Source organism: Chelmon rostratus, chromosome 19, assembly GCF_017976325.1.
Source record: "Chelmon rostratus isolate fCheRos1 chromosome 19, fCheRos1.pri, whole genome shotgun sequence".
Classification (NCBI taxonomy): Eukaryota; Metazoa; Chordata; class Actinopteri; order Chaetodontiformes; family Chaetodontidae; genus Chelmon; species Chelmon rostratus.
This window is the reverse complement of record NC_055676.1, coordinates 15,306,160-15,334,101: the sequence shown is the minus strand read 5'-3', so window position 1 is coordinate 15,334,101 and position 27,942 is coordinate 15,306,160. Positions and strand designations below refer to the sequence as shown.

The window sequence follows — 27,942 nt, the reverse complement described above, 5'->3', positions numbered from 1 at the left end:
AGGATAGATGCTGTGCGTAAGATAGAGGATAAATGTGATGGATGACGCTACCTGGTTTGTTAGCTCGTGTTTCATAGCTTCAAATTGTGAAAAAAAAATGACTTGAAATATCTGAAACGCTGCTGCTTTCATATATTTTTTACTTCCTGTTTCTAAATGCGTCAAAGCTCTTTTAAACACAGTTATTTTCAACTCATTTCTCATCATGTGTCATGTGATCCACACGTTTCTAGTCCAATCAAAAAGGAGAGAACTCCATCTTGATTTTGGTGACAAATTTATTAAAGTCCCGTCATTTAATCAGGAATCATCATCATCGTCATTACCAGAGGGAATAAATAAGACATAAAACATTTTCCACATAAACAAACATATACATCAGACCCCGGGTGCTACAGCAGTTCTTCCTTTGGGGTTGTTTTCGGTAGAACAACACGAACGAGAAACGTCTGAGAACACACAAATGCATAGAAGTAATTGGACCCCTAGGTACCATTTAAGACAACATCTACATTTTTGCCTATGTCCCTGTTTAAGAATGTACAAAGTCCTCATATCTGGGTTCGTATGCATGTCCAAGAAGGGGTTTTGTATAAAAATAAAGTCTCCACAATGATAAACCATCATATATAGTATATATAGACATTTGGCAACAACCAGACAGTTAAAGACTCTGAATGTAGAACTGAATTCTGCACCTGAACAAAGAGCTGATGAAAATGTGAAAATCCAAATGATCGATGTCTGAACTTTCTGAGCCTCAGTTGGTGGTCTCTGCGTTGTCGTAAAAAAGCTTATTGTGGTATTTCAATCTGAGTATTTTTTGACAGATTTCTGGCTTTAAATAGGGTTTTAGTGAAGAACAGCTGTTAGGCCAAGTGCTTTAAATGAAGGACGTTTTTCTCCTTCCTTCAGTCCAAATCACAGATATTAAGAGGACCTGTTAATCAGATATTGGTGAGATCCAAGGACAGTGGTCTAGTCCTTTATACTAATTTTCCAGTTTCTAAAATCCGACAGAAGACACAGAAATGCAAAAAAAAAAAAAAAAAAAAAAAAGCGTCCAAATTCTTGCCGTTGACCAATCAAAACTGGCCGTGATCCACTTCATCTAACCATGAAGCAGGACTGGCAGGAAAGTCCGGGTATCCTCCGCTGCTGCCGGTGGAGAGGTCCGAGCTGGGGCCGTTGGCGGCCCCCATGGAGACCCTCACGGCAGGGTTGATCCCAGGCCCGCTGCCCTGGGTCATGATGGAAAGGCCGGAGTCGGGGTAGACCAAGCTGGAGATGAGAGGCTGGTGTCTGGGTAGCGCCTGAAGTGACCCCGGCGACTGCGGGAGGCCGTAGGGGCTGTTGGAGCGCATGTCGTGGAACTGGTCTTGAGACGGGAGGATGCCGTGCTCCACGGGGAAGGAGCCGTGGTTGTTGCCCCCTTGGCGGCCCCCCATTGCTGGAGAGGACTCACTCAGGTTGCTGTAGATGCCGTTAGTGAGGCCAAGCTCTGACATGGGTGGTTCATCTGTACAACCGGGACAAGAAGGTGATATTTGTTATTCTGACTAGACTGCAATTACTGAAACGTACTGCATATTTCTCATGTCTGTACCCAATGAAGGTACAAATCCTTTTAAATAAAACGTGTAGACTTATTGTCTCATTAGCAACTGAGCTAGCATGCTGGCTATGCTAACTTGGATATCTGGCCAGTTTGTTAGTAGTTATCTCTCTAGCCACCAGCTGTTGCACTTTCTGTTGCAACCAGGAATTTTAATCAATTTTCCATTGAATATCATCACATACAACAAGCTCAACAACTATTCCATTTAATAATATGAACTATTCTATATGAATACCCAGCATATGATAAGCATGTGCAGATAATGGATAGATGGAAAATAAGAAATGGTGAAATATTCCAGAACATTTTAAGTTTATGTTAGAGATGATCAGACATTTAAGAAAATTCTTATTGTTATTATTATTATTATTATTATTATTATTATTATTAGTAGTAGTAGTAGTAGTAGTAGCAGTAGTAGTAGTAGTATTAGTAGTAGTAGTATTAGTAGTGTTTGCGTTACAAGGTAAAAACCTGTCATTAAAAGGCTGGTCTCTGTAATTCCTGCCTCCTGTAAGCACATTCACTTTCTGTGTAATAAGAAATTTAGGAGGTTATTTAACCCCCTTAACTAGATCATAATGTGGTTTATAACACACTATAATATAAATGTAAGCAGATATAAGGTTATACATTTCCTATTAAAATTCTGTAGCACATTATTAGAGGGGCAATGGCAAATACACACCTCAGTGGAATATAGATGTTATTTATCTTTTGACATGTCACAGTGGGAACAGCACAGGTATAAATAATAAAATCAGTGATAGCTGAATTCCATTTAGCTGCTTCCTCCATTCACTATGTGTGCTTGACTCTACCTGTAAAGGACACCTCTGCGTCACTGTCCATGCCCTCCTCCTGGATGCTGTCCTTGTCGGATTTGGAGCTTCCTCGTGACCTCTTCATGTTGCGAAAGTACTGCCCCCACCTTTGCCGGCCGGCGTCTTTCTTCAGCCTTTTCTCTTTAGCTCGCCTGTTCTGAAACCAAACCTGGACGGTAAAAAGGCCACATGTCTTATTATTATTATTAAGTACACAAACAGCCCACATTGTTTTTACTCATCATGCCTCTCTCACACAAGACAAAGTTCTCTGCTCTTTCCTCGATGCACATATGATCCTTTAAAGCATTAAAAACAAAATTCATTTTCAAGGACTGTCTAGACGTGGCTTTGTGAGTCCGAGTAGCAGTGACACTAACCAGTAATCCTGGGACCAGAGTCCCCTTCACCAGATTTATCACGCATTTAATTAACTTCACTGCCACAAGTTGTCCTCACCCCAGGGAGCAGACAGGTTAGCGTGCCACTGATTTAATCTATTTAAATTTTTCTATACCCACTTTTGATCTGATCTATAAATTTTAGCTCGCACTTTAGAAAACACATACACAGTGTGGCCATAAACTGAAACTGCCTGTAACCTCGCTGCTCGCGAATGTCTATGAAATCTGATGCTAAATGAATAAAGGCCCCGTTTCTTATAAATTTTATCTTATACACAAAATTAATTCATTTCAGTCACAAGAAGCAGTTTTACATTCTCCTTAATGATATTCCGCCCCAAGTGAACCCACTTTGCCCCTTCCCTTTCGCTGAATAATGAGGAGCATTTTAGTGGCTTCCGTCTCTACTTTTGTCCTTGCAAATAAAACAATATATATGACCACCACCTAGCAACCAGCGTGAGGCTCCTCAGCAGCAGACAATGTGCGAGGGGCCCTCTTAGCATTGTTAACGAGCTTGCACTTAAAGCATGCTGACTTTCACGTGGACTTCATTTTACTCCATCTAGCCGTAAATCCCCCCCCCAACCCCAACACACACACTTATTAGTACAGTAGGCTCGTGCCAGTTCGGCCACAATTGTCCCTTGATAATGCAGCCAGGACACTAATGGAACAGCCCTTAATGGATAATAATATACTTTACCTGCACAACGCGCATATCCAGGCCTGTCTCTGATGATAGCTGCTCCCGGACGTGACGGGCAGGTTTGGGAGAGTTATTGTAAGCGTTCTTCAGCGTTTCCAGCTGTTTAGCAGTGATGGTTGTTCGTGGCCTTTTTGCAGTCGAGTCTGCTTCTGCAAAATGAATGGACAGCAGAAAGTATGAGCCAGTGCTGGAAAGTTACTCTGCCAACGTGTGGACGTCAAAGTTGTCCTTTTTTTTAAGGTTGCAGGCCTGAGGTCTCAAGAAACTGGCTTCATTTTTGCAGAGATTAAATGAACAAGAAGTAAGGCAAGTTAGGTAAAGATTCACAGTCTAATCCACAGTTTGTCCATGTGCAGTGGTTCAATTTATTGCTGGCTCTAACATTATAATAAAGGTTATTTCTGACAATAAAAACATGACTATCCAGAGAAACCCTCTGATATAGAGACCCTGGGACAAATTCTGTATGTATTTTGGGTCAGTTGCATGAAAATCTGTGTTAGAAACGCATATTCACAGCAACTGATAGCATAAAACAGCTTATATAATATACAACTTTCTAATTTAACATAAATCCCCCTCTGCCTATAAACCAAAATCTGGCATCCTGTGCATAATTGCATCGTGTCTGCACATCTGCTGGCCAGCACAGCAAAATACAAAACCATCATCCAAATGGATGCTGCCCAAGTAATTGCGCCCTCTCATTAGTAAAATAAACGTGTGTGTTTTCAGTGAAAACTTGCGTTAACTCGCTGCATAAATCAACACTTGGTGTTGGGCAGTAAATTCAAACAAACAGATGGGGAGATAAAACTTGCCCATGCCCGGTCTGCCCTGTCAGGAACACGGCCTGCTGGGACTTTCAGTAAAGTTAATGTGGCGTTGTTAATATGATCAGGGCATCTCATGAAAATGTTTTGGGGCGTATAAACAGTGTCAGAGGAAAATCTGCAGTGTGTTAAAGTATACTTAACTTCTAAAAAACCAAATATAGTGCACATGCTGCAGCTGGTGAAGTGTGTATTACAATAATCACAGTCTATATGTAAAAGCCAATGTTTTCTGTAGTTGAGCAAGCATGCTATAGGTGGGTCTTATATGTTTTTGCTAATAATATGATTTTCATGAAAATAGCTTGATTTAACTTTTTACAGTAATTTAAAATATTTGTGTAGTGTGAGAAAATGATATAAAAACACATATTATTAAAACAATAACTATAGATAGTAAGTGTTCTTTTGGGATACATATATAAAATATTTGCCACCCCAGAAGCACAAGTGTTATTGTTCTGATGCATTTTCAGTGCTGTGACTTATTTGTTTCTGGCAGTCTGTCTGTCTGCCCAAACTGTTTCAATTGTAATAATGCAAATGTAAGGAAATGTTGTTGAGTCGTGCATGAAATTTCTCTCTCTATGTTCAGACAAACTGGAGAACTACAGACTGTGAATTCACTGCAAATGTAGAAATTCAAGAACATACTTTGCAACAAGCCTTTGTCATTTAACTCAATTCCATTTTGCACTTAAACACATTAAGATGTAGAATTAAACATTAATATTTTCCCTCATATTGTGAATCATGTGAGCACTGCACATGATACACATTCTTTTAATATGTGCATCCATGACTCTGTCTCTCTCTCTCTATCTTCCTGTGTCTCTAAGGTAGCACACAATCTCTGGTGTTCCTCCTGGCCCCCACTTTTACGCAGTTTGCTATCGATTGGGTTGCGGGCAACGACGCAGTTAACACAGGTGGGTCACAGTTTACGGCCGACCTCACTGTCACGTCAACCTACACGCAACGTCATCGCATAACTGACAGGATAAGGTCTGCAGACGCATCGTGTCGCGAGTTTCAGCAACAGAGGCGTCGAGACAGTCGCTGGCGCCTCACCTCTCTGCTTGGCGGTCTCGTAGTCGGCCTTGCAGACCAGCCTGCTGTCCTCCATCAGGTAGTACTCGTCACCTGTGGCCAGCTGCCTCTTGCACACGATGCAGGCAAAGCAGTGCAGGTGATAGACGAAGTCCTGCGCTCTCCTCACCACCTGTGTGGGAGGGATCCCCTGCTGACAGGCCGCACATTTTGTCCCGAATCTCCTTTTGGGAAATTAGACGGTTGGCATTAGTTCATAATAACTTTCTCAACGCTGTTGCAGTCTAAATATAATTTTAAGCAACAGAGATATTATTCATAAAAGAGATTAACGAAAAAAAATGTCCCTAGAATATTTAAAAGCTACTCACTTGAAGAAATCCTCTTTGCAGTAGACGCTCTCGCCCCTGCTGAAGCACTTCTCCGCCAGCTGCGCCTGGCAGTCGCTGCACTTCAGGCACTTGCTGTGCCAGTGGCGATCCAGCACTTTGAGGATGAAGCGGTCCACGATGTGTTGACTGCAGCCTGCGCACACTGGGATTTCTGCAGGAGACACGAATCACCTCGGTCAGTTCAGCGCGGATTCGAGATCTGACACACACACACGCGCGCGCGCGCGCGCACGCACGCAGAATATCTGCCTGCGTATCGAGCTTAATATGTGCGCACCGCTTAAATTGATTATCAAACGCTTCTTACTGTGCATGACTAATTATGCAAGACTCCAACAGGAGACATCACAGCTATCAGCTGAAATCAAGACCAGCAGCGAGAACACAACGACAGAAATATGTAGTACCTTCGCCATCATCATCAGCATCATCATCACCCTCTGTTTGTTCCACACAGCCCAGAATTAACTTGTAATATGAATGATATTAATATACAATCATTTCCATCTACTTAAATTCAAGCCAAGCAAAACAATGCAATGGCGTCCAGTTGTCCAAAATCAACAAATCTTTGATGGAAAAGTGCATGAAGCACGTGTCTCGTTCAACAGCAGACCAGCGCTAAATGCACTAAAGCAGATGAACATAATTGCATGGCACACTTTGAACACACAGACAAACAAACGAAAGGCAAACCGAATAAATTGCTGACTTATTGAAGCGTGTGTCCGTCCTGTACTGAGTCTGTACTGTCACCTGACATCACTCCCTCACCAGTGTTGGTGCAGGGACTTTGATATTTAACTGCAGATATCAGGCATCTTTTTAAATTCGGCCTTATCTTTCATGTGATCGAGGAGAAAAAAAGCCCAACATCCCTAAAAAAACGAATAGACAAGAATAGATAAACAATAGAATATAACAGAGCTCTAAGTCAGACTCCCAGTGGGGCGTTCTCATACATTTAACGCCTGCAATCCAGTAAAACTTCACCTGTAACCACTTTAGGCTTATATAAATAAAAAATTAAATAAGTCATATTTTTTTAAAAAGTGAGGAATTTGTAAAACCTGGTATAGAATTATTAGAAATAAACACCAGTGTAAACTGCAGCAATAAATAGACAACCATACTGCTTTTTTCAAATTATTATTATTTATAATATAAATGGGCATTCACACACTTATTCTGCGTATATATTATACTGAGAAATAGCCCACACAAACTTATGGAGGCCATTCTGAGAATAAATCCAAAAATAAGGCAGACTTGCAGGATTCTTCAAAAAAGAAAGAAAGAAAGAAAGAAAGAAAGAAATTATGAACGGCATCTCAAATCCCTGAGTAGCTCATTAATCGAATAATGGTCGGCTGGTTATTATTTTGTCACATGTAATCACCTTTAACCAGCAGAAGCCACGTTTACGCACAACTCAAATATTTAATGTCACAAAATCACATTGGAGTCATTTTTACAATGTTCCCTCAAAGCAGCAGTGATGGATTAAGACAGATTCCTGGGACATTTTGATATATATCAAAATAAAGAAATAAAACTAATGACAACCAGAAAGTCACGAAAGACGTCATCAGGCCTCTTTATTACTAATTAAAAGAGGCTCAAGCACTTCATATTCCATCCGTGCAAGGAATCGCGTTCCTATTGTTCTGCTGTGGACAATTCATGAAACATTAATGACCCATTTCTTCTGGCATCAGCGGCGAAGCCCCGCACAAGTGTGGTGGGAGCCACGTCAAGAACAGGTGTATCCAGGTCATCATTAATTCAGCGCGCTCTGTAAAACTAGACAGGTGCGGCCTACAGTCTCACGGAACAAACCAATAAGGTGTCCGAGCTATTTGTTCACCTTGCGGGTACTTGGTCTATTAAATATATAGATGCTTGCAAATCCCAATCGAAATCTCTGAGGTAAATTCACAATAGCGAACTCTGGAGTGGGTGAGATGCACAAGTCCTCATAACTGTTCATAAGATGGGAATTAAATGTGGGAGTGCGGCCATAGTGAATCATAGACATGGAACAATTTGACAAAAGTTCGTAGAGAAAAGCTCTTAATATGCAGTCTACGCATTACACGCAGCGCTGTGTTCATTCTGAATCTTTATAACCAACGTTTATGTCTCATTCAAAAATGCGTAAAACCTATTTCTAAGAGTTACGCCTGATTTACCCTCCAAAAAAGTGCAACAAATGTCAAATCTAATACATGGAAATTTGAACGAGCGCTCAGATTAATCAAAGGTTAAAGCGTGGTGCGTAAAAGTTGCACCTGGAGCAACAGGAATGGCACATGTCCTCTGTCTCAACAGCTGTAAAGCTAATTGGCACGACAGGACATTTTGCCCAAATTAAAACCCCAGCAGCATCCGTCAGGCATATAGCAGAAATGAAGCCTACATTTATTAAACACAGTGAAAACGTTATCATCAGACTGCAGTTACTCCTACAGCTGCGCTTAAAGGCCTATTTAAGGTCCGATGAATATGATCACACGCTGCAAACACAATTATGTGTGATATAAACAACGCAAAACGAATAAATGGACAACACTTTGGTTTGCGGTTACCTTTCCGTAGCTCCTCACTGTGCGACAGCAGAGCGAGGAGCATCTCCGTGCTATTCGGTGCCTCTTTTGGAGAGTTGCGCTCACCGCGTCCGTCCATCGCGCATGATTTACGCTCACATTAACGCAAACCTGTCCGGTTTGTGATCCGTCCGCGATGGCGCACGAGGCAGGCGCGCGAGTGTGCCGCGGGGTTTGCTTTTATGCTTGGCTGTGCTGAGGCCTGTGCGGGATTACGCCGCGCCGTTTCCCGGGCGACAGGGAGCAGATTAACATCACCTACCGAGTACCTTTACCCGGAAGAAGACTGAGCAGGAGGAGGTGAGAGGAAAAGCCAATAGAGTTTCAGAGCTGGGTGGTAACGTTACTCAGAGACGCGTCACAGTATTGTGGCCTATTGCTCTCCAGGCTGCATGAAAAGATCGTTTTCTTCATTTGGTTAAATTAGACAATGATAGCTCATTGCTCTAAATATTTCCATCATTACACAAAATTTTATGATGGAAATCTATTTTTTTTATAAGCTGTATTTTTTTCTGTTGACGCTGTCACCGTTTCATAGCTTTCATGTCAAATACTCTGCAACTATTTCTGATAACAGTTTTAATGTTACTTCACTGAGCTATGAACTGATTTGATAGGCAGGCGTTCGTTTCGAGAGAATATTATTACATGAGGTGTTCATGATCTGCGCGTGGAAATTGGACTCAGCACTTATGGAACAACAACAACAACAACAACAACAACAACAACAACAACAACAACAACAACTAGATTTACAGCCTCAAAAATGGAGAAAACCGGACACCAGCACCTTGTTGATTTATTATGTAAATCGACCAAAAACCAAAGTGTCTCCTGGCGAGGATTCGTCCTGCCAGCGCCCAGTACTGCCACGCGCTCAGGAGAAAGATGAGGCCCAGAGGGATCACCGCAGTCTTTTCTGAAGCTTACCTTCATTTAGTTGTTTTATCAGCAGAGCATGGATCAGTTTTTAGGTGAAAAAGTGAAAGTAGCACAATGCAGCTATTATTTTCACAAATATCTAAATAATCGCTCTATTTTAGAACAGGGTGTTAAGAAGTACATGGAAATATCACTGTTTCCTTTGTTGCTGCTATTATTAATAATGTCATCGTTAATGGGCAGCAATGCAACGCGTTTTAAAAAAGAATTTAATAAATTAGCTCATACGGCAATGTGAACCATAAGCTTTGTATCAGATCAGATTTTAAATAAGTGATTTTAAATATCATACACACACACACACACACACACACACACACACACACGCAATCTTCCTCCCCTGCGTTGAGCGCTCGAAGACAAGTGTTTATTTAGGGGAGAGATTCGCTGTTCAATAACATGTTGATCGGGCCAACACCCCAATGAATTTTATTGACACTGATCTTTGGCACAAAAGAGCGCCTGGGGAAATCACGGGTAGTGCCACAGCCTCGCGCGCCGCTGATGAATCTAAAATCAATGTCCTATTTGCCTGCATTTTAGAAGTACATGAAAGACGTTTTGGAGAAAGGTGCGGGGTTCATGGGTGCCCCTCTCACTTTTGAGCTTTGTAATAATTTTTATGTCGCATCGATCGCTCACTTTTGAGGGTGAGGCCGACAGTAATGTGACAACAAAGCGATAAAATGACCGTCAGAGTGATGGTCAGTCAGGACGAAGGGAATAAATTTAGGTTTTTAGTTTGAGGTTTTGTTTGAATTTTAAAATGTGGATTAATTTTTTATTTTAATTCCACACACACATTTAATTCGAATAAAATGAAAATGCAGTTTCGTGTTGAGTGACCTTTGCCTGATGGACACATGAACGCACCACAATAACATAAAAAAAAAAAAAAAAAAAAAAAAAATTCTCCCATTTTTGAATGCCACTAAATATCCAGCGCTATCTATCCAACCACAGCTACACGCTCCACCACCACCGCCTCTGGAAAACCTGCAGGTGTCCCACCTGTCGGGGCAGGAACGTGACACCTGTTGAGCACCTTGTGTCGGTGGGCCGCGGGTGGACGGCGGCAGCAGCCCCGCGCCTGCTGGCAGCCTGTCGCGCGGCCCGCAGAGAGGCTGCTGTCGCCACAGCGGCTCCGGTGGTCTCTCCGCGTCCGCTCCCCCGCGCGCCCGCGCTCCCGTTACAACCGCAGGCGGCGGTGTGACATGACAGCACGCGCATAACATCTGTTCGCGTGATTCTCCCAACAATGAAGGCTCATTACAGATTCATAACGTCTCCCACACGAGACGCAAAAGAAGCGCCTCTAAACGGGCAGCATGGATCAGCCCGGGTTGGTGAATAATGGAGGAGTTTCTGCAACTCTCCTCTCCATCATTTTTAACATCCATCTCCTGTTTGAGCGCATCAAAACCTCATATTATGAAGCTTGAAATAATATTTGAAAACCGGCTGATATTATATAGAAGTGTGGTTGCTTTTCACAATAAAATAAAAGCACTTTTCATGGGCTGTTTCACGCTTGTCAGGCTGCAAAGCGAGAGCCGCCGTCAGTCCTGCTGGGCCGATTTGCAGCATTATCGTCTATTTCACGCCCAATTGTGGCCGAACTCATTAACGGACCCCAGGACCCCAATTAAAACTCAGCACTGCCTTCATCTCCCCCAAACCCACATGACAACGCAGCTGCGCGGGGAGATGAGTTAAACTCGGCTCTTACCTTGGCCCGAACTGTACCGGGAGAAATTTCCGGCGTTTTGACAGCTTGACCCCGGGTGTTCAAGCAACATGTTGAAGATGCTCCGATGTTCCAACGGAAGAAAGCAGCGCCGACAGACGCACGCCTATATATATATATATATAATTTAATTTTAAAAAAGCCTAAGACGCTACTGAGAGAGGAGTCAAAGCCGCACTTTCCTGGAGATTTATCCTCTCCAGAGCGAGGTGAGCTCAGTTCGATGGCAGCTCGATTTCTGCAAAACGTTCAAAAGGGCGCCCGTCGACCTTTCTCCTTTCGTCAGCCGCCGAGAACGGAAACTTTGAATATTCATCAAGTTGCTCTTTGATTCCGCGCTGATAAGCTCGAGACGAGGTGGAGACGAGGGGCGGGCGGCGGTGGAAAAAGCGTCTGACCATCAGCGGCGTCAGCTGACCCGACTGAGCCCGGCAGCCTGCGACTTCACTTCAGCTGGAGGAGGCGGCGGTCAGCGCTGCCTCTGTCCAGGGTGCTGAAAGGGGAGTTTCTCTAAACAGGCTGGAGGCGTGTGTGCGGCTCCTATATCCCCCCGTGGCTATCTTTAAGCACACACACACACACACACACACACACACACACACACACACACACTCGCGCGCGCGCGCGCGCACACTTGCCCTCCCCTCTCTCTCCTTAACTGTGTTGTGGTGCACGTGTCTGTCTTTCAAGGCACACAATGGGGCAATTTGGCATTGCTCCGGACATTGTTGTCATGCGTTTCTATCGCTGCGTCTGTCTTTTGTTTGGTGAAAAACAGAGCGCATCGCATTAATGACACAACTGGACCGAGCGTTAAAAAAAAAAAAAAGTTGGGACGCTGTCAATAAAACAGAATTTCATATACTGAAATGAAAACAGTACAAAGACAATGTATTTTAAGTTTGTTCGGGACAGGAGCAACAAAAGACTGGGAAAGTTGTGGAATAATCCAAAAACACCTGTTTGGAACATTCCACAGGCTGATTGGTTACAGGTGATAGCATCATGATTGGGTATGAAAGGAGCATCCTGGATAGGCTCAATCCTTCACAAGCAAGGATGGAGCGAGGTCCACCACTTTGTGAACACATGATTGTGTAAAGGATGTTACTGCATTGACTTAGGAACACTTGTCAGGAAAGACAGTTTGTTTGCAAAGATTGCATTCAGTTTTTATTTACTTTTTCACACAGCAGCTTCGTTGGATGAGCTTATATGATGTTAGACTTTACTGAAGTTAAAAAGAAGTTACGTGCACGTCCTTACAGCTGCTTTAGTTGACAGTTATCCACATAAATAACTTTTAAACGCTGTTTTAAATGGAAAAATGTGGTTAAGTTTTTTCATCAGATGATTTTTCAGTAACTAGATGGAGAAATGCGTCCACTGATGCACAGTAAATAACATTAATAGTTATAGCTGGGTAAAGTAGGTACGAAATAAATAAAAAAAAATGCTGTCGTTAATTTATGCTTTCCTGTAAAATTTGAAGCCAAGCGCGCGCTTGCGCAGCGGTTATTTGGCTGAGTGCCATGCCTCATGTCTTTGACGCTGTGCCAATTACCACCACGACGCACAGAAATGCTTTGACGTGGTGCTACAGCTTTGATTCAATTTTACTCGCCCAGCACGCCAGCTCAAAAGTGGTGTAAGCCAATTAGACCTACGCTGTTCATTAGTCCACTCAGGGCAATTAGCCTCCCAAACTTGAGAGGAAATACGAACCACCTTTTTCTCTTCTCTCATTATACCTCAAAGACTTTGCAGCCTCCCTCCCTCATCCAGCAATTTACATACATTCAGATGATGTCAATCACGTGATGTCAAAATAAAAAAAAAGAAAAACAAAAAATAATATCTAGTGGATGTTTGTTTTCATGGATGAGAACCAAATACTTTTTGTGTGTGTTTTTAATGGGTAATAATCTCTGGTCAACAAGTCAGTGTGGACCTTCATATGCAGATTAAGGGAGATCTGTTCGTAAATCTGGAAGGAGCTGTACACAGTAACCTAAAGCCAGTGCAGCATCAAAGGAGCTTAGACTACAGGCACAACAACAGGGCCGCTCCTTTCATCCACAGCGAGAAGAGGATCTTTGCAGATTGTCTCGCACCATAACACTGTGCATGGTGAAGATATGTACAGAGACTAATGCGTGTTTACAATAAAGGTCAATTCATAATCTATGAAGCATCATTAATGAATATTTTTCCTCTAATTTATTACTTTGATATAACAACAAAATGATTGCTTACAGCAGCATGTATGTTTTATGAGGAATCTGAAGGATACCAAGCTTACTATGTACTTTTTTACAGCCAGTTTCTTTCCTTGTTGTTACATCATTGGCTCCCTTGCATGAATATTATGATGAGCCGACCCCTAAAACACGCCAAGGCTTTTATCCTGTTTTGTTTGTCCTCTGTGAAATCTAGAGCATCATCACGGAAGATTGGTAAAGCGCTAACACACCTGGGCCCTCCTCGAGCAAGCAGCTGCAATCAGCCACTAATGGCCCTCCATAAAGACTTCAGCCCTTTGCACCTATTGGAACTTTTGACCTTGAATATGAGCCGGTTGAACGGGCTCACAAGTGCTCTGTGGGTTAGACGAGCCTCGGCCCTTCAGGATCACTTCAAAAGAACGAACGGCGTGCTGCATGTGAAACCTTTGTTTTCCTTCAAGTGAGGGCGCTCACCTGAAAAGAGAATTGAAGAGTACAAATCTCTACTAAGATCTGTTGTGTTTCATGTAAAGCTGAACAGCTTACAGTATATTTGTGTTTTTGCACTAAAGGGATCTCAGTTGGAGCAAAGACACCCCCCCCCCCCCCCCCCCCCCCCACGCCCATTTCTTACCTGCAACTGTCCAGAAAAAAAAAAAACATTACATTGTCTGATCCAAGCTATAATTGAACAAAACTAGAGAAAAAAATCCCACTCACTGACTGCTAATACTTAAAACAATATAACTGAATGGTATGTTTCCTATAAAATACTATATATTAAGCCAAATTCTCTTGGTAGCCATGAATACCATAGTTAAAATGCAGTTTGTGTTTGATTTGCAAAATTCCCTAATGTTTAACTTAACAAAAGTGCAGCTTGCAAGTGCAGCATTAACTAAATCTGCACAACATGAACTATGAGCACTTTCTAGGAAGAGAAACCTATTACCATGAAAGGCCTTGACGCTCCTATCGTCTCAAGGGAGATTTCTCAGATTCTATCAGCAGCCTTTGTGAATTTGTAGCCTGACTGACTGTCACTGTGTTTTTACATGCACATACTGGAGCACATGGTCTTGCTTTGTTTGTACGTGTCATTTTACATGCTTGCGTATGTCCACAAGTGCCTCAGAGTGTTGTGCATCCTGAATTGCGTACATATGCGTGTCGTGTGTGTGTGTGTGTGTATCTAACTGCTTGTGCACAGCTGAGCCGGGTGACTGAGTGTTACCGCGGGGGGTCCGTGTGCACCCATACCACCCCTCTGACACCAGGCTGGCATTGTGCTCCTGTCATGATCAATCATGTCCTCCAAAGACTGGCCTTGTTCGGGAGGGAGGGGACCAATCACACGCCTCATTACCCAGGCTTGGTTACTCCTAAGCGGAGTGGTCCCAGGACACCTCAGCCTGTTGCTGTCTGGAGAGAGAGAGGAAGCGAGCAAGTGTGTGTGAACGAGAGAGAGAAAATGAGAAAGAGATAGAGAAATATTAGTAAGAGGATGCTGAAGATGGCGGGCGAATGACATCTGAATCTGCAAAACAGTGCTTAAAGTGAATATGCAAAAGAATAGAGGACAAAGGACAACTTCTGAACATTAAATAGATGTTGAAGTTGAAGTTTTCAGAAGGAATCAGAATCAGTTGTTGCCACAGAGATAAGTCAACAAAGGTGTAAGACTAAACCTGGAAAACTTTAAGGAAACCATAGTTTCTGCTGGAACTAAGTTTCTGACCCAAAGAATATTTTTAGATATTGCAAACCCAACCACCACATCATTTATTGCAGATAAAGGCCCACCCTCTGCGTCCCCTGAGCAACCAGCCTCTAGTTTTCAACCACGGCAAAGCAGCTCTCATTGTTTTGAAATGGCTCCATCTGGCAAGGTTTCACTGACCAGGCCAGCCGTGGCTCGCTCCCCCAGCAGCTGGCTAAACTGCCCAACCGCTTTTCCGCTTGGCCCTCGGAGTAACCGACACTATCTGGTGGCTTTGCCCCTCGCACACACACAATAACATACAAGGCTAACTGTCCCCCGGCCTGCCAGTCCTGGGGTCAGCTGGCCTGAGTCGAGCAAGGGGAGGGAGGTATGCTGGAGGGGTGGTGTGGGGTAGAATGGGTGACACCATTAAGCCCTTTGTTATTCACCCGAGAGAACTGGAGAAATGGTCGAAAAGTGTTTCATGTGCACTTTGAGACATCTGAAAATAGCTAATTCTCAAACTAAAGAAAAAGAGCTGTGATTCAAAGTTGGGACTTTGTTTAAATCAGTTATGATTCATCACACCTCTTATGATTACGGTCTTAACTCAACAGCTGGCCCTTAAGAGTAGAATGCAGGTTTCATTATTTGTGCATGAGGGTCTACTCTAGGCTAAAAAGGCTGCCACCTCTGCCCAGCATCAGCCCCTTTGAATATTGATATGCTAATGATGAACAACACAGGGAACAAAGCCTGCCTGCTACCACTGGAAACCAATACAATGGCCCTTCAGTCAGACCTTGACACTTTTACCACCCAACATGTGTCCCTGGTTTCATGCTCAGACAATAAAGGCCAACAACTGTCCGTCCATTTATATGGGGGACGCTGCTGCTCAGTTCCGACGCGCCGTCTGGGGAGCCGACCGGTTAGGTTGTGCTTTACCCGTCTTTGTCGGGGGTGGGAAATATCAGCTTTTGAGAGCAATGATAAGCCACCCCAGAGCCGTAATGCCAGAGAGGTCAGAGTTCAAACCTTTCAGGCAGAGCTGAGGCTTGACCTAGCTTGTCATTACAGATGTTGGCCTTCTGTGGGGTCTGTCTGGTTTGCAGGTGCTACATTTTTGGTAGAAAAAAAAATTCTAAGGATATGAGCTTTACACCTATGTGCTAATTTAAAGTAAGTTACCTTGACCAAATCAGCTTTGGGAGGCTTGGTAGGATGTTTTTATTGCGCTGCACAGGGACATGTTTTGACCATCCATGTCAACAAGGATGCTGCTGTGTGTAAGACCATTTAACAGAATTTGATACATTTTTATAATGTTGGATTCTGTGGTTGTTAAAATGTTAGCGAACACAATGCTCAGCTAACAGAAATTAGTATTTAAACATAACTACCTAGCTGATGTTGCCATAGCGAACACTGAGGACACTGAGTTATGGCCTTGGTATTTTCTCTGGGAATTTTTCAGGGTTTAGCAGCACGGGGGAGTTTTATTCTATAATTTTATAAAAGGCAGAATTTGTTATTTCCACTCCAGAATTGTATTCCTGTCCAGTGTGGAGAACTCTTTGAAAACAGGCTTTGGGAAATAAAAGATAAACCAAATTTAAAAGCTAATAAAACAATAGAATACGCCTTATTGAAATAAGAGTCTAATTAAAGCTCTAATGTTTCATTCTGCTTAATCTTAACCAGATTTTATTTTATTTTACAGAGGAGCCGTGTTTAGGACCATTAGAAAAGGCCTAACAGCATCTGTGATGAACGGTAATTAGTCCAGAGTTTAGGAGACCATGCTCATGAGGTGTAACGAGTAACACTGATGATGACCACTGAGCAAGAGCTGACAAAACAAAAGGCTCTGGCACCGAACACCTGTATGGAATTCAGCCATTATTTATGTTATCAGTATGTTTCACAACTTAAAATGTAAAGTCGAAAAGTCTTTGTTGTAGCATGAGAAGTCTCAGCAGAAATATTTCATAACAAAAGACAAAATTTTAAATAGATTCCCAACAAAACTAAAAAAAAACATAATACTGTCTTGTAGCTTACTGTATGGTACCATGTCATACTGTAATTTTAGATCAATTTTTTCATGTATGTCTATGCCTGTATAAAATCAAACAAAACAAACAAACAAACAAACAAACAAAAAAAAACTAATATGCAAAAAAGAAGACTTAATCAGTTGAATGAGACATCAAGGCTCAATTTAACGCTGTTTGGATTTTTAAGGAGGTCATGTGTGGCTCATGTGAGCGCTTATAATTGAACTTTAATTGAAATCTCTGTCCCGCCCTCTCTCTCTCTAATGAACCCTCCCAGACACCGAGTGAGCTGGACCCCCAACATGGACCAAAACAATGAGCTGAGCATTAGAGGTCCCTGTCTGCGGCGTGAACCGGTCCCAATTCCAAAACACAACAGTCTATTTTCTTTTTACTTAATTTTAAACCCCTCTCTGACGTCCACCAGTACCCCTACTCCATCGTTCTTTTCCCAACGTTTACTGTACAGCCTCCTTTTTAAGTCTCCACAGTCCCTCAGTGAAGTGTCCCTTTCTTTCACCATCAGTAGGTAGAAAGTAGAGAGAGGGGCACTGATTAGCGACTGTACAAGGCAACAGTGACCTCAAATGATGGATGTAATCATTCTGCTGCAAAATGAATGTATTTATTATTAGTAATTTATTTGCAGATTAATCATACTCCATGTCAGAGTATGCGAGACAACCAGCCTGCCATTAGCATCACGGGGTCAGCTGTTTAAAAGCTAACATTTATCATGGTGTCGCTACTGGATGTCATTATTGCTGAGCTGGTTGGGATTCGGTAAATTATAAAACAGTTTATTAGGAACACTGTACAAATCACACCTCCTAAGGTGACATGATAACAGTTTTTTCTATTTGTATAATTTTCCAGCAACAATGCCATGTTGTGATTGTTATGAATATTTATTTGTCTGACTTTAAAGAAGTTGAGCAGTTGCAATATGATGTACCTTTTCCTCAATTACTCCATCAGAGATGACCTTGCTGCAGTGGGAGTCAGTACTTGTCTTAGACTAACAGGCTTATGGCTTACGGTGGTGGGTATGTATGTGTTTTTTTTTTGCCTTTCTTTTCCACTGAAGGGGGGGGGGGTCTAAACATTACGGATAAGAGGCGGCCTGGCACACGCCTGCCTGACGGCCGCTAATCCCACAGTCTCAGACTCATGACCCACTTTCTTGGAGGAGCGTGATGGAGCAGCGACCTCCTGCCCAGGAGGAGCCTCCAGACGCAGGGTGGAGGGGTCGAGGAACCCCCCTACTTTTATCAAGACAAAGGAAAAGACTCTTCAGACTCATACGAAGACTCCTGAAAGCCAAATAAGAGGTTCAGCAACACTAATACCTCAACCTGATGCTCTTATCATCCCTTCTAATAAATAATTCAGAGGATGTGCCACTTTGTACCCAGTGCAAGATATCTGTTAGTTGGAAGCATTTATTCTTGATTGCTCCTGTTGTTTTGCTTGAGGTTCCTTATAGATGCCACAATATTTTAGCAAACGTTTCATTAACGAAGATGTCATATTATGCAGATGATGTTCAATTTTACTGTAGGATTCAAACTTGAGTCAGTGGAACAAAGTGGCAGATGTGCCTACTTTGTAAGCTTGGCCTTCATGTCAGGTGGACTTTGAGTCTTCTCAGGATGCTTCTTACAACTGGATGCTCTTGTGCAATGGAATATTGCAATATGCAACACAACACTGAGCTAAGATCCGAGCCATTTCCTAATTAAACCGCTGAATTAAGCAGAGATCATCCACTAATACAAAGGAAATGAAAAGAACAGCTTCTCCATTATTGTGTCTTATCCCTTGAAAACATGCTGACCGACATCATGGCACGAGCCACAGGCAAATAGGTCAACAAATGCTGCATGGATGTATTATATCATATCACCACCATACATCTTATTTTTTTATTAACCACCACCCGCCCCTCCTCTTCCTTTTTTTTGTTGTCGAAAACATCTCCCCACGCACACCACAATACACGCCGCTCTTACTTCTCTCTTTATCTTAATCCCTGGCAGACTTTAAGTGTCTGGCATTGGGGCAAAATCCCAAACTGGAGAGGAGCATGTTTGGAGACCTAATCCCCTTACCCATAGACTCGAGTTGCCCTCAATTCACCTCTCCCAAAGTAGGCCAAGAACAAGGAGCCACAACAAGAGATGCAAGCGGCTTCACAAGGGCTCAGCATTAACATGCTGGCAGACAGACAGACAAGAGTGACGTACACACACACACACACACACACACAGAAGGACACATGGACAGATGTATAAGCTGATATATAGTACAGTATAGACACACACGCGACAAGCTGACACACCCAGATGCTAACCTGAAAATAACACACTTGCCTCTATGGTTCCTCTCTTGCATCCCTTACACAATGCTGAGTGACACATATACATACATACACACTGCCTCCTGCAGTACTTGTCTTCAGCCATTGGCTCCTTTCCTGTCGCCCTTTAATGTTTGCCACTGGAAGGCAAAACAGATCAGCTTTACTCCAGTGTGTGTACTCTCTGTTTTTCCTGATTCCATAATAACTTTCTTTGATTGTACAGCAGCTTATGGGAGGCAACAGCCTGTTTTCAGTATGGCAGGAGGGGTTAGAGTATCAGCCGTGAACGCAAATCAATAGTTTTATTCCCCATATGCTGTTTTCAGCAATCTGGAAGGTTTTGAGGATAATACCCTCGGTCAAAAAAGTCTGTGGAAGAACATATGAAATGCAAACTTCTAAAAGGCTCAGTGAGGATGGAGAGCGCTGTTGCACATTTCAGTGCAACCGTCTCCATGGAAACTCACGGTAGCAGTACTTGCCATGACAGGTGTGACTAAAGACATGTCAGCCTCGAACAGTACGAAGATTAAGTAATTCTTAATGGAAATGTGCACATTGGTCCCCTCAATGACAAAAATACAACCGCAATCAAGTGGTCAATTTGACTAACAGGAATGTGGACAGCCTTCTAAACATTCTTAGATTCTTTATTAATCAATGAGTCAGGCATAAAGATTTGCATGCATGGCAACTTCATTTCAGTTTCAGAATGGTTGCTTAGCATGCAAAGCACATTAAATGAAGATTCGTTGCTTGATGGATAGATTCGCATTTTTTCAAGTCTGACCTTGAACACTCACATGGCCATATGCACACTGACACAGTTTTTGGTTGCTGTAGTCATTCCTCCTGTCCATGCTAGCAGTGAAGCGATCTCTTCCACATGTGATTTGCAGGTTGTGGGGGACCAAAACCACATTACTTGTTCCGTAGATTAGACAAAGTCCTGATGAGGCCTTAACACTCACTGAGCTAGACAAATAGTTGCTATCATCCCAAAGTTTTAGTCTTTTATGTGCAGCATTTTCTCACAAAGAGGACATTTCACATAACAGAGACTCTGGATTATGTCCCTTATCACTTACATAATTATCACATTGGGAACAGTTTTGGAGAACAGCGAGAACAATAATAGTGAGAAACTATTTTAATGTATGTTTTTATCCATGTGAGTATTGCTTTAATTCACGACTCATGATTCAATTTCATGAAACTAACTCCTCACTGTCTGCATGCATGTAAGTGTACTTTACAATCCTCCCCTTAATGATGGTCCATCTTGAGTGAATCTATGCCAGAGAGGAGTGCACAACACTGCCACCCCTTGGTTGTCAGGGGAAACTCTACCTGTGCATATTGAGTGTTCAATACTGGCAAAATGTACTATTATACACTGTACATAGTTCAATAGACAGTATGACAAATGCATGTGAAATTAAGAAAAAAGAAAGATACAACTATGATACTGGTTAACTGCAATCCAATTTGTATTTAGAGCAGTTAATGCACACAGGATACATGAAGCTCAGAGTAGATGTTTACACAAATTGCTAAAAATCAGAAATATGTGTGCATAACATTATGGAAAACTGAGCCAACACAAATATGCCTCTACATATACTAACGGGATTGTTGGAGGCCAAAGCATTGTCTTGGGGATTGCTGCAAGATAACAAGCCTTCAAAGAGGTTTAAGGATAGAGCTGAGAGACTTCAGCCCCGCTTGGATTCTCAGATTTAAAAGGCTCATCCATTGCTTTCCCCCTCTCCTCCCTCCCAGCCTCCCTTCATCTTCTCTCCAAGCTCCCAGGCTGAGGTCCTGGAGAAGATTAGGTCTGATTTTCCCATTATGCAAATTGTTTTCTCCTTCCAAGCCCTCTGTCATCACTGAGTTTTGTTGGGAGATTGATTTATCATTAGTACCAAACTGCACATAAAATATCCAGGTTTTAACTTAGTGTATTATAACGAGCCACATAGGCCTGCTGTCCTGCCTTCAGATAAGAGAAAGTCCTGATGTTTGATTGGTAATCATAAGAAACAACACTGGTACAGAAAAGACGCCATTGTAATGGATTTGTCAGGTGTTCACCAGGTAATCCTGCACATGCAGTTCACGGATATCTGTTGCATATCAGTATGTTTTGACCATAGATATGATGAAACATGAGCTCCACTTTTCTTTCTTTTTTTTTTTTTCACAATGCCTGTATGGTTGTTTCTAAACTTGGATGAGTATAATGATTAAATGATAATCCTAAAAGAAACTGTAACCCAAAGACTCTTTACATGCTTTACAGTATATACTTTAATTCATGCCACATTCACGAGAAGTTGGCGACATGGTTTTGAATATATGGAGTGCTAAAATGAAACAATAATAACAGAAAAATTAGAAAGCAAACATGAAGTTAAGGTTAATATGCATGTCTTTTGAAAACTGTAAATCCATGATTAAATCAGTGAGGGCACAGATTGAAAGTAATCTTAATCTATATATATAAATCCAAGATTTACATATTTAGCTGTTTGCATATTTTATACTTTGCACCTACAATAAGTAAAACACAGTTGATAAGTTTCGTTCATTTTGTGCCCATTTAGAATAAGATGTATTTGGAATTTACTGGTCTGGAGGAGACAAATGCTGTATGTGTTGTTTTAACAGCATGTAGCCATAAATGTCTTACTCCTTGTTTGCAATCAGCTCCCATCTTAATCTGTTTAACACTGCTTTCTCATGCTGTCCTAGGTGGAAAACCTGGTGTTTGTATATTGCATGAAACTGGGGACTTTCTAGTATTTACAGTACCTGCACCCCAATTGTGTGATTTATGCCTGTTGTCTTAAAAATTAAAGATTAATTTCTAACTTTTTACCGAAGGATTTTCAAGTATGCCAGTCAGGCTATTTCACATCTGCACAGCTTCTGCTTCATGTTTGGACCTTCATTTTATTCCTTCATACACAAACTGTAGGCCTGCACCTGCCTGCACCTGACAGCAGCCTCTTGTTATCTGGGCAGAAAAACTAACCGGTTGAATAACCCACTAGTTATTGATTTTTCATAAGACAAAATAACTAAATAGCTATTTTTCCTTGTGCAACAACAGACGAAAACACACACACACACACACACACACAAAAAAAAAAAAAAAAAACAAGTGGAAGCACACATTTTCCTCAGATGCAGATGATACACACAGTTTTTTGAACTACACAACACCTTGGGAGTTGCATACAGCAGATAGGTCAGGATCAATCAGATGGTGCTTTTACTTTATTTCTCAGTCTTTCACTGAATCCCACACTGTTTTCAGGGGAAAAAGACTTCATCGTGCTGGAACAGTTGGATTCAAGACAAATTTTCAGAATTTTCAGAAAGATTTTACCAATAGTGTTCCTTTTTAATTGGTTAAAGTCAAGCAAAATTTACTTAAAAAGATCTCACTATACTTTCTGTGTCTTTTGTGGCCAATTACATAAACATTGTAATTAGGCAAGGTGAATTTCAAAGTTTTTAATAATGGCTATCTTTAATATCTTTTTCATTGGCAGGGAGAATAAAAACTGGCACCTACAAAAGCTTTACAGAGAAGCTCCAGTCTTGACTGATGCTGGTTCAGCCTGACATTCAAAGGGCATTCAGGTCATGGTCAAAAACAGCAGCTGCAAAAAAACAAAACCTGTTTAAAATCTGTTATGTTCCTGGTATAATAAGATCTTACGCAGCTGAAACTGTGATATGAGATGAGATGCTGGCAACAGCTAATCCCCAGATGATGAAGATGACCTAATGGCAACAGTCACACAATTGCTACCACAAAGAAATATCTGAAAATCGCCAAAAAGTTAAATTAACATGAGAGTTGAGTACAGTTTAATCAACCTACTGCCCACACTGATTTCCTGATTTGCTGTGGATGTTCTTTTCAGGGGGAAAACTTTATAATGCAACAATTACTCTGTATCTGCATCATATTTAAAAATATGGAGAATCTTTATTTCCAGTCTTTCATGTTTGTCACAGGTGGAATCTCAAAACCAGATCAACCCACATCAAAATGTGTCCATTGTGACCCACATTTTTAGCTTTTATGAACAATGATGATGTTTTTCTTCCACAAAAATACTCTCATGTCCAGAAGGGGTACGGAAAATACATGTCCCTTTGATACATACTGACTTCTTATATCCCCGTGGCAAACAATACAAAATTTAGAATATCTAATAGATGGCAGGCAGATGGTTTTGTTATTGCAAAACGGGATGCCTCACAAAAGAGAAACAAATTTGAGTTGCTCAGTTTAAATCTGAAATCAGCTTACCTCAATCCCATTTTGCATTTGTTGCTCCTTGTCTGTAATGAGCGGTAGCTAGTGCTGCCATGCACAATATCCAGCAGATATACGGCCGGAGGATTAAAGCTAAAACACAACAAAACGTAACGCAGGGAGCAGGGAGAAGAGAGAAAACACCAGAATTTAAGGGCATGAAGTAGCTGTTTTGAGGAGCTTATTATTCAAATGCACAAGTGGAATTTCATTAAAATAAGTAGTTTCCATTGCAATAATGTAATAGCAGACATAAACAGATACAGTATAAACGTGCAGTACTCTGAGGATTAGTGGCTTACCATTTGTCCTCTGGGAACATTTTTCTTATTGTCCTTAGTTTATCAAAGCAGTTCTGAATAATCAAGACATTTGTCATTAAATTGACATTAATTTTATTAGTATACACACAAAATGAAACCGTAAATGGTATGACTACTATTTAAAGAGTGGAATGTTAGAAAAAATGGATAAATAGCAGATTAATTTAACACATTGTGACATCCAGCATAAATACTTCAATTCATTATAAAATAATTCAGGTTGTTTCCATTCATAACTTCTCTTGCATCAAATGATAAAATTGACAGACAACCTTTTTAATCATTTACTTATAGATGACAATCCATCAATTATATTATTTGTTCTGTCTTGTCCTCTGTTTAGGGGGAAACACTTGTTTTCCTGTTATGGTGGATGAGGGAAGCTGGGAAGTACAGTGCTGTGCAGCTCTATGTATGAATGGATCTGATTCTCATTATACACTGTCATGTTGCTATCTGCATATTGATGACATAGAAGAAAAGCATTAAGGAGTGACCTGATACACCGCGATCAAAACAACAGGACTGTCAACATCCCAGCACAATAGCTTGGAGCCGAGGTGCAGGTCTGCACATGTGCTGCAGCTCAAACTGATAGTAAATCCTTTGACAAGAAGCTGAAACAATGAATGTGAGATCGTCATACAGCATTTTCATATCACATACAAACTTATTTACATGCATACATGCAAATAATTAATTACAGATGGAAATTAGTTTATCATAAAAATAATGTGGTGACTTATTGTTGTGCATATGTGGATTTGTGTGGCACTGGTCCATGTAAAAGTGAAGTTCATTAAGGTATTTTCACACAAATACAGTCACAGGCCGACATAGAGCAATTATAAAATGTAAAAAAACAAAACAAAACAAAAACATTTAAATCCTGAGATGTGTCTCGTAATGAGAATTCAAACAAAGGCTATCTTTAATTCCTGGTGGAATTAAATAACAAAATGCACAATGAGGGGAAAGCATCAAAAATAATAAGTTAGAGACCAATATCAAAAAATAAAATGTACAATAAAAGTCATATTGAAGACAGTAGGGCAGACTGTTCCAGAGCTAAAAAGCCCTGATCACATTTAATAGGTGAATGTTTAGTAGCTTATGTTGCCTATGTAGCAGACAAACAGGCTTAATTTAATGATAATTTTATATTTTATCAAAAAAGTCATTATAAGAAGTTCAAAGAAAATTAAGCCTCAACAAAAAGTGAACATTATAAGAAATGTAAAGTAAGTGTCTTGGCGTCAAATTCTTCTGTATCTTATTGTTCTGTGTTCATGTTATTGTGTCCACCCTCTGTAGTTCTTTTCACGTGCTCCTGTGACTGTGGGATGCTCCAGGATGCAGAGTGCAATGCTGCTCTCTAATGGTGAACGCTGGGTACTGCACAGACCTTTTGATGAGGTGAAACTCTTTTGTATGTATGTCTGAAAAGATTTCATAATAAATTGAGAATTAAACTATAAACTATGGTTTGCATCTACATTCTGCATCTAATATGTATAATGGCAACGTTATAAATGAAGAGTGACAGAAACAGATAATATTTGATTGGAATGACATAAGCAGTTTTAAGAATGAAGAAGATTCATTCAGTGACTGATAATCTATGAATATTCAAGTAGCTGTTGATTAAATAAATGAAAATATTAATGATAAAATCATGTGCATTTGGTGCATCTCTGAAAAAACATTGCTGATGTGTAAAACAGGACCATACCAATGATTTCACTATCTCATTCCACAGACTGCATACACACTATACATATACCTCGTGTTGCTGATGGCCATTTTCAAAACCTTATATTTATTAACTTATTTCTCTACATGGGCAGCCATTGTTCAGGATGAGGGCCTCAGGGAGCAGGCTTTTTGTCTGCAGAGCAACTCATCTGGCATGTTGCTTTAAGTGGCATAGACAGCAACACAGAAACACATCCCCATTTTATATGTGTGGCAGCACAGGCATAATTACAGAGGCAGAAGCACAGACCTAAATACAGTCTGATACTGTTTTATATTTCATTATATTGTCTATATATTTTTTACTTTGCTAATAGAACTGCATTATAACATCTGACAGACTTTTGATGCTATTTAACTTGTTGTTCAAAGGTTATGAACTTGGGGGTTTGGACCCTCTGAGGTTCAGACATTCCTCTAGTCTTTGCTTTTTTTCTTGTAAATTACTGGATAATGTCTATTACATTTGGTACTTTTTGCTTGACTTCCTCGAAATCCACAGACATACGCAGTCTTGTGATAGGCTGCAAGGGTTACACACCAAAAAGACTGAGAAACAGTGACCTGAAGCATCTTTTTAATACACAGATGCATTCACTAAAATGGAGTTTGCTAATGAAGCTGGCAGCATCCTGACTTGCAAATGATGGCCGGGCACTTGTTGCCCCTTCAACTGTCAAAGTGACAGTGGAAGCAGGCAGTCATCACGGCATCAAACCGGATGGGGGGGTGAAGGGGCAACAGGGTGGACTGCAGCTTCACATTAATGGGGCATATGCATGAGAGCATTTGTGTGAACGGGCTTCTAAACAAAACGAATGACAATCTAAACTAGGATAGAATCAAACTCAGTATACAGAATATGGCTGTTGTTAAGGTTTAGTCTGTGTTCCAGTGCTCAAGGGCAGACAGCTGGAGGCATTACGAGATGATTCAGGATTGTCAGGCAAGCTGAAAGTTGCTGTGCTTGCAGTTTGGTACTACTGACTCTGCTAATGTGGCAGATCACAGTAGCTGTATGCCTCTACACTGACAATATATCAAAAGATGATGCAGTGAGAAACAGCACTCAGCGTGTGCAGCATGTGTGGCTTAAATGCTGCATTAGTCGTATTTAACCAACGGTGATTGCCATTAGTTTGAAACAGCTCAACTTTGCCAAACAGGCTAACAGCTACTTACTCATCCTGCAGGAACAGATCAAACGTGATAAACAGAAATACAGATACGGCATGGGGGGATGCTGAGCAACTTCAGGTGTCGCCAATAGGTAGGACGTTCACCATGGGGACCTGGAGAGAGGACAGGCCACACAAACACAGAAGAGGCAAGCACAGCATTCACACAGACAGAGAGACAAATGAACACACCAAGGGAGAGAGAGAGACGTGATTGCATGCAAACTTAGCTGAACCGCCTGGGAGAGAATGATCCGGATCCAAAGATTAAGAGCGAGTAGGAGAGAGGAGAGAGATTGAAGGAGAGACAGGAGATGGACACTTTCTCAACACCTGGTGAGTGCAAATCCAAATATTGGCTCATATTTTGACACACTTCACCCCAAATGCATCTTCTCCAACAGCCCTGAGAGGAAACTTGCCTCTCTTTTGTTTGTTGCGTAACCGACCCTCAGGTGACACACAGTATCCTGATTTGTGACAGTGAGCTGGGAGAAGCTGGCCCACGGTCAGGGAGAGGGGGAAGGGCTCTCAGTCTGAGGGTAAGGTGAACTCAGTTTGCACACTTCACATTTTCATTGAGGGTGGAGTCTGCAAAGGATGCTGCTGATGAAGCAGCGGTTTGCACTGAAGGAACAGCACCAGTTATCAGTCTCACACAGTCCTGGATTCGACATCCAATCCTTAACTCCATCATATCACCTGGAACATCTTTCTGTCTAGTGCTGCACATGACAGCGTTTTCCTTTGCAAGGCTGGCTGTGTTTGATAAAACGTGATAAAGTGCCCTCTATGGCAGCCCAGTGTGCAAGAAAATGTGATAAAGTGCTCTCTAGGGTGCCCTTCCAGTGAAAATAACACCATCCAGCACCA

The 27,942-nt window shown here is 41.5% G+C and overlaps 1 protein-coding gene across 3 annotated transcripts; it reads right to left on the bottom strand.

Moving 5' to 3' along the window:
* Positions 1–1,085: 1,085 nt before the first annotated feature.
* Positions 1,086–11,180, bottom strand: lhx3 (LIM homeobox 3). 3 transcript variants are annotated; one of them, XM_041960555.1, is made up of 6 exons: positions 11,105–11,180; positions 5,810–5,981; positions 5,460–5,662; positions 3,553–3,704; positions 2,440–2,611; positions 1,086–1,519 (listed from the first exon to the last, which is right to left on the bottom strand). In XM_041960555.1, exons 1-6 carry the CDS (start codon positions 11,178–11,180, stop codon positions 1,086–1,088), a joined length of 1,209 nt encoding a protein of 402 aa, XP_041816489.1. The 3 variants fall into 3 exon arrangements, with proteins under 3 accessions (XP_041816489.1, XP_041816490.1, XP_041816488.1); XM_041960556.1 differs by having other exon boundaries at positions 11,111–11,180; XM_041960554.1 differs by lacking the exon at positions 11,105–11,180 and adding an exon at positions 8,419–8,515.
* Positions 11,181–27,942: the final 16,762 nt, after the last annotated feature.

Excerpts from the sequence above, each read along its gene's own strand:
- lhx3 (XM_041960554.1), bottom strand. The coding sequence starts at position 8,515 with ATGGACGGACGCGGTGAGCGCAACTCTCCAAAAGAGGCACCGAATAGC. Across the intron at positions 5,982-8,418 it reads CAGTGAGGAGCTACGGAAAG|AAATCCCAGTGTGCGCAGGC; the intron begins GTAACCGCAAAC and ends TGTCTCCTGCAG. Across the intron at positions 2,612-3,552 it reads TGGATATGCGCGTTGTGCAG|GTTTGGTTTCAGAACAGGCG; the intron begins GTAAAGTATATT and ends TTTACCGTCCAG.